The sequence below is a fragment of the Myotis brandtii genome, unplaced genomic scaffold (genome assembly GCF_000412655.1).
Source record: "Myotis brandtii unplaced genomic scaffold, ASM41265v1 scaffold217, whole genome shotgun sequence".
Classification (NCBI taxonomy): domain Eukaryota; kingdom Metazoa; phylum Chordata; class Mammalia; order Chiroptera; family Vespertilionidae; genus Myotis; species Myotis brandtii.
In genome coordinates, this window is record NW_005358137.1 from 1,771,194 (window position 1) to 1,779,102 (window position 7,909).

Below are 7,909 nucleotides of genomic sequence, written 5' to 3' on the forward strand. Positions count from 1 at the left end.
TCACTCTGGTACCAGTGACCTCTGAGCATTAGAACAGAGCCTCTCTTGCTTTTGCCAATCCCCAGCACATGGAAGGCCCTCAGGAATTGTGCTGGTGGGCCATGGAGAAGACCTGTGAGACTCCCAAGTGCTTTGGGAACTCAGAGGAAGGGTGGATCAGCATCTCAGGATTTTGAGGTGGTTGTTGAGCCCTGGAAGAGAAGGCTGTCTCGCTCCAAGGCGTTAGGTGAAGACTTCTTGTATGGGGACTTCTGGTTCTTGCTGGCCTTGACCAGCACCCTGAGTTGGTTAGGGACTTAGTGCTGAGTAGAGCAGGACCACTTGTGGAAATCAGAGAGCAGTCATTTCACAGAAGAGTTATGGTTTTTTGAGTTTTTTTTGTTCCTAAGAACAGGGACAAGAAGTGTGGACCACTTAGTGCAGGTTTGCCTTAGAGTTCCCAGCAGTGTGACCCAGGCCTGAGTTGGGAAAGTGCACACATCTAAGGTCAAGGGCAGGTGAAGGAGCACCAGACAGGTCCAGAGCATGTGGCCCCATTGACAGGAACTGACCCAGGAACTGGAGAAATTTATTTTCAAAAAAGACTGAGAGAGAGATAGTTACAATAAGAACAACAAAAGACTTGCTGAAAGTTCTAGAAAACCTTAAATTTTTATTACATAAACCAAAGAAGGTAATGATCACTGCTGAGAACAAAATTAATGTTTGAAGAAAAATCCCACCACACTGAGCAGAAATTCAAAGAGATGGAAATTAATAAATAAGATCTGAGGACGGATCTAGATCTACCATGCAAATATTGTGAGGGCAGAGGAGAAAAGAATGAGAAGTAATAATTGGAACTAATAAAAAGGAAAGTTTACCTGAGCTGAAAAGAAGTCATGCTTTAGACTGAAAAGGCCTTTGAGTCCCAGGTAAAATTAGCTAAACAGTTAAACTGGCATTTGACTTTCATGGATTAAGAAAAAACTCTACAGCTTCCTGACAGAAACCAGAGGTTCCTGCAAAGGAATGAGACTGACATTAGCACTGAATATCTAATGTAACCTACAGCCCTGAAGCGGAAAGAACCTGGCTGGCTGTCTGTCTTTCCCAGAACCTTCTTTGCTTTGTATCACATACATAAGCAAATGTCAGACTGATTAAAGGCCTACATATAAAAACAATGATAAAGAACTTGGGAGAAAAATCTAGAGAATGTATAAATTTGGCAAGTAGTAGACCACCTTAGAGAGAGATAAAGCTCACAAGCCATAGAGGAGATGAGATTCTACTTTGTTTGAAAAAATAGAAAAATATTTATGTGTCAAAAGATAGCAAAAAGCCACACTCATGCTGAGGAAAGTGTAACATCATGGCTATTAATAGAGCTCGTATCTCTACAATATAAAGAGCGCCTACAAATTGATAAGACAAACAGCCCAATTGAAAAATGGACAAAGGAGATGAAGTTCACAGAAGAGGAAATAAAATGGGCCCAGATTTCACCATCAGTCAGGGAAACATAGTTTGTTCTGAACCATGACAAGAGACTTTTATGTACCAATTAGGGTAGAAAAAATTTTGTATGAAATTACACATAAGAAACTCAGTCACACTCTCATAATTTTACATTTTATCTGTGTGGTTTTTTAGTCAATTCAAAACAGTCCATTTAAAAGATGTAACTTTTTCCTATTTGATTTCAAATTTTTGAAAAACCATCACCTCTATTTATTGAAAGTAAGTTTCTCACCTGGGTGATGAGAAGTAGCAAGAATAGCAAATTAACCACTGCTTCAAGGTTCTGACTCTTTCCCTTAGTTGACTCTTCACACTTGTGAGTCATCTACTTTTATTATCTAGTGTTTTTCGTGTCATAAGGTTCTGAGCTCCTTAGAGGGGTTTTATCGTTCTAACAGACAAAAAGACACCAAAACTCAAGCATAATTAAACGTAAAAAGAAATATTTTAATCTCATGAAAAAGAAGCTTATAATGAGGGTGACAGTGTGGTTCACGCATGTTCTCTCTACAGTTCTCTGTGGTTGTCTCTTTTCTACTCTGCCCTTTTCCCTCTGGCAAGTGAGTCTTCAGCTTCCCCGATGATGGGGCACTGCTGGGCTCCTTGTTCATGTTCAGAGACAACCAGAAGTACAAAGCCCTTTCCTTTTGTCTATCAGTGATGGCGAACCTATGACACGCGTGTCAGAGGAGACACGCGAACTCATGTTTTTGGTTGATTTTTCTTTGTTAAATGACATTTAAATATATAAAATAAATATCAAAAATATAAGTCTTTGTTTTACTATGGTTGCAAATATCAAAAAATTTCTATATGTGACACGGCACCAGAGTTAAGTTAGGGTTTTTCAAAATGCTGACATGCCGAGCTCAAAAGGTTCGCCATCACTGGTCTAAGTGGTACAACTTAGGTTTCCTGCCCACTCCTAGAGCCATAACAAGGCACTGATCAGCTTAAAGCTGTGTGTGAACGACCGAGGAGGGAGGGACATGATTGGCTTTCAGGATGAAACAACACTACCTTGATACTGTGGATAGGGTCAGCATCCTGTGAATCGTTTGGGCTTCATGGGAGAGACATGCCAAACACTGGGGTTCTGTCAGGGAGTGGGAATGGATGCTGGGCAGACAACCGTCTGTGCTCAGTGCTACCATACCTTGCAGATGGCTGCACACAGAAGTGGCCACTGTCACTGTAGAGACTGTTAATACACCTCACAGCAAGCAGTTATATTAGTTGCTGATTGCAGCTGTAGCAAGTTACCATAAATATATTGGTTTGAATTAGCATAAATGTATTATCTTGTTGTTCTGAAAGTTAGAAGTCCATTGTCAATCCCAGGGGGGTAAAACCAAGGTGCTGGCCGCTCTGTATTCCTCCGTAAGCTCTAGAACAGGCTCATGTTCTTGCCTTATCCAGTTTCTAGATGCTGCCTGCATTTTGTGACTCATGACCCCTCATCACATCACCTTTTTTCCCTGTCCCCATCTTCACATTGCCTTCTCTGTCTCTCATTCTCCTGCCTCCTTAAGGGTCCTTGTGATTACACTGGGACCAATAATAGTCCAGGATAGTCTCCCCATCTCAGCATCCTTTATTTCACCACATCTGGTAAGTCCCTTTGCCACATAAGCTAACATTCAGAGGCTTCAGGGGTTAGGTATGGACATCATTTGGGGGTCATTATGCAGCTGACCAGTTGTCTCCTATTTTCCCTTCTCTGCCTTACAACTCTGGTTCCCACCTCATCTCACATGTGTCTACTTTGTTTTGCTTTTCATTTATATTGAACATTAGAAAAAGCAGCAGTGTAAACAATTACATATTAACTTTTAGAAGTGAAGTTGCAGGAATAAGAGCACATACAATTGCATTTATCTCCTGAAAGTTTTTGTTTGGAATTTCAAATTTAGTGTAATTTTACCCATGTAAAGTGAACATCACTATCAAGTGAAGTGGTCCAAAGAATATGCTGCTCTTGTAAAAGCCCTTTAAAACATTATATTAAGTCCTGCTTCCAAATAGAGTTCACACTTAGGCCACTATTACTATGTTACACATCATGTATGACAAGTTTTTTGTGTGTATTTTTTTCCAAAGTGAATTTACTTCCTCATTTTATTTTTTTTAAACCTATTTTTTTATTGATTTCAGAGAGGAAGGGAGAGAGGATAGAAACATCAATGATGAGAGAGAATCACTGATTGGCTGCCTCCTGTACGCCCCCTACTGGGGATCAAGCCTGCAACCTGGGCATGTGCCCTTGACTGGAATCAAACCCGGGACCCTTCAGTCCACAGGCCTATGCTCTATCCACTGAGCCAAACCAGCTAGGGCAATTTACTTCCTCTTGATTTAGAAGTAATACAATTGAGACTATTTTTTTTTTTTACCAGGGAAGAAAGGATAGTACATCTTCTAGACTTAGCTTATATACCACTTGGAGAGTCTGGTTTAACATATTTTTTTGTTCAGTGGTGTCATTCATGGTAAAATAGAAATACATCCTGTCACCAGAGAATAGAACTTCCGTCACTCGTGGGGGTGAGGTTCTTGCTATATCTTTAGAAAATGAATTTTCTAAGATTGGCATGGGAGAATTAGATGTGATAAAAGGCTTTATTTGTGTGCAGTTGCATTTCTTGGGTTCCAAAGTTCCCTGCCCCTTAAACCAGCCCTTAAAGAGGTGCAGCTGGGGTTCCAGTAGAGCAAAAAGCAAGGTCAGTGTCCAGAGCTTCTGTTCCATGTTGCCGCCGGGTCCAGTTCAGCATCCGAGCTAATTAAAGTCCATTAGTTCATTGTATGGGTCCCACATGGCTGTGGGCCACGTGGGCACAGGGAGTGCATCCCCTGCAACAGGAGTCCCAAGAGGACCAGAGGGCCAGGAGGTCAAGAGCAAATAAGAGCCTGGCGCGTGTGTGAGAGAGCGAACTTCCTTGGTTCAGCAGTTTAAATATTCAGTTTTTGCAGTGGCCACACCCATCCTGGCCACTAATTTTTTCCAGGTATGATTGACAGACAGGTAAGCACCTTCCTACCTCACTCAGACCTTACTGGCCATTCGTCCAAACTGCGTTTGTTCAGCCCCTTCCTCATCAATCAGTGGGGATTAGACTTAGCAAAGCTGTATAAGTGGCATGTCTATATTATCTAATCTTCCCTTTACTCCTTTTCTGTTTAATAATAACCAGGTTATTACAACAGTATCAATCCCATACATCCATAACATGTTGGCAACAGCAGCAAACCCCCTCCCTTTCAAATCTGAACAGTCTTTGTTCATCGTTTCAGCTGAAAATGTTTTCAGTGAAGAATTATTTATTCCTTAGTGATTCATTTTTGTATAAGATAGAAGTACTTCAACATGTATGAGAAAAAGCAGAGTGGTGATTTTAAAATTGCAACAGCAACTGTTCTTTTACTAGTTCTATATGTACATTAATTATTCCAGTTAGGTTTGATGTGAGATAAAGAACTCAAATCAAGGTTCTTATACCATTTATAGATCTTGGCACTCCTCTAGCAAGATGTCACTTAGGCTTATGAGACCACTGTGATGCTTCTCAACACTGTGGCTGTAGAATATCTACTGAAATTTCAAATCTCTGAAGCTATCCAATAAGTGCTATAGTGTAGAGACCAAGGTGGTGATAATATAAATGCAATCACATGTTAATTAATTCTGTGATTTTACAAATATAAATTAAACTTTTTAGGTTGATAAAATTTCACAGCCTCCCTTCCTATAATAATTTAGTAATTTTCCTATTAAAATGACTGAGTTGGGGGAGGGGTTAGTTGGTGGATTGGAAAGTTGGTAAGTACAGGTCCTGTAGCCCCATGTGCTTCCAGCTGTGCTGGTTTCCAGTGTGTTGTCAAGTTGAGGGTAACCAGAGCTTTAAAATAAAGCAAGTCTTCAGCTTTGCTAGTTGTTCTTGAGTGCCAATGAGGATGACTCAGAAGTGGTAATGGCTTTCTTCCAGACTGTTGGTGCTGGTGCAGTGCAAGAGAGGGCACCGGAGCTGGAGGGTGGCGGGCCTGCAGAGCCAGACAAGAACCATTCAAACAGCAGCACCTTGTCGGACCGGAGGCTCAGCAACTCTAGCCTCTGCAGCATTGAAGAAGAGCACCGGAACGTGTATGAAATGGTGCAGCGCATCCTCCTGTCAACGCGAGGTTATGTCAATTTTGTGAATGAAGTATTTCGCCAGGTTAGTATTACTCCAAGAAATACTATTGATGCATTGGGCCAAATTACAGGACTGAATAATGATCCCTCTGATCCCACTTGTTTTTTTTAACCCTCACCCAAGGACATGCTTTTATTGATTTTAGAGAGAGAGGAATGGAGAGAGTGAAACATCAATCAGTTGCCTCCTGCACGCGCCCTGACTGGAGATTGAACCCCAACCTGGGTATGTGCCCTGACAGGGAATTGAACCCCGCCACCTTTCAGTGTACAGGACAGTGCACCAACCACTGAGATCACCAGCCAGTGCCCTCTGATCTCACTTTTAATTTCCATATGGAGTGTTTTATTTCATTTGTTAATTTAAAAAAAAAATTTTTGGTAGAATTGCTATGTGTAGAGGGAAAATTTTATATTTGAGCAGAATCATTCCATAACACTATGTTCCCATAACAAACTTTAAAACCAGCGGTAGGTGGAAAGAAAGCCGTTCCTGCAATGCGCACGCACAAATGAGCACAGCCAGGAAGAACCCACGTCTGGTGTTCCAGGGACCAGGGGGCTCTCTGAGGAGCTGGAGGTTCTGCAGCTGTACTTGCCCTGCAAAGGCCTATATCTCATCAGTTTTGGCAAAATTCTCAGTCATTCTTCCTTCAGTTATTATCTCAGCCCCTTTTTAGTAATCTCTCCTCTGCATCTCTAGCCATGCTAGGGTAGCCTTTTCATTGTATTCTTTCTCTTACCTTCTCTTCTGGGTTAGCCTTCCTTTTGTCTCTCAAGCCTCATTCTGGATGTTTTCTGATATATTTTTTTTAATCTGGTTTTCTCTTCAGCTATGTTAATTCTGAGTTTTTAATTTTAGCTATTCCTTAAATTCTATTTACATCCTATTCTGATATTTTATCTAGATACTCTGTATTTTAAACTGTTACCTATTTTTTTAAACTTTTAAAAAATATACATTTTATTGATTTTTTTACAGAGAGGAAGGGAGAGGGATAGAGAGTTAGAAACATCAATGAGAGAGAAACATTGATCAGTTGCCTCCTGCACACCCCCCACTGGGGATGTGCCCATAACCAAGGTACATGCCCCTGACTGAAATTGAACCTGGGATCCTTCAGTCCGCAGGCTGACGCTCTATCCACTGAGCCAAACCGGTTATGGCCTGTTACCTATTTTTATTGTGGTTTTGTTAATATTGACTTTCTCATGTTTCTAATTTTTTTAATATGCTACATATCATATTAACCAGATGATTCATACAAAAAATTTTGGTTTTATTATTATTTGATTTTCCTCCAGAGAGGATTTATATTTGCTTTTCTGGGGCAGGATAACATGGTATACCTTGGTATTGGATTTGTGTTACATAGTTGTCTACATTTGTCAAAACTCATCAAATGATTCATTTAACATTTGTGCATTTCATTGTTTATAAATTTTACCTAAAGTATGGTAAATAATTTTGAGCTCTCATCCGTGATATATACATGCTGAAATGTTTAGGTGTGAAATGTACTGATGCCTGCGGCTTTCTTTGAAATGCATGAAAAATAAAATGGATTGGAAGGATAGATAGAGAAAGGTGGATTGACAGATGTGTGATAAAGCAATTAGAGCAAATGCTAATGGTAGAATTTAGGGAATGGGTTTATGAGTAGTCATTGTAAAAGTCTTCTAACTTTTTGTGTGGAAATATTTGTAATAACATTTTGGAACAAAATTAGAATAGGACATCAGTATATTTTTGTCATACTCTTCTTTGTCTTTGTTGATCTTTCTTGCAACAAATACAATATTTGGTACATTGATATGCTGCAGTCTTGTTATAACACAATCTCCCCTGTTCTGGCATTTGAGGGGACATGACCACCATCTATGGAAATTAATATAAATTGCATAAACCCTTGTCGCATTGAACTCTGCCTCTAACTGGATCCTGAAGCATGAAGCTTTAGGATGGTGTTAAAACAAAACTCTGAGACTTGAGATCAGAATGTGGATTCATTGCTAATTAACTTTATAACCTTGGGAAAATCTCTCAGTTGTTTTGAGTCCCATCTTAATTCTCATCTATGGAATTAAAGCATTCATCAGAGTGTTGAGTGCTACTTTGTGTTCACCCCTCATACAGAACTATCTTTTTTTTTAATTAAATCTTTATTGTTCAGATTATTACATTTGTTCCTCTTTTTTCCCCCCATAACTCCCCTC

At 40.0% G+C, this 7,909-nt stretch overlaps 1 protein-coding gene across 4 annotated transcripts in view; it reads left to right on the top strand.

The window, feature by feature from the left end:
• The window catches only part of RALGAPA2 (Ral GTPase activating protein, alpha subunit 2 (catalytic)), a 274,630-nt gene that overhangs the window by 43,129 nt on the left and 223,592 nt on the right, over positions 1 to 7,909 (top strand). For all 4 annotated transcript variants that reach the window (XM_005865977.2, XM_014539482.1, XM_014539483.1 and 1 more), the window contains one exon: positions 5,487 to 5,714. In XM_005865977.2, coding sequence (XP_005866039.1) covers positions 5,487 to 5,714 — 228 coding nt within the window. The remainder of the gene's footprint in view (positions 1 to 5,486; positions 5,715 to 7,909) is intronic.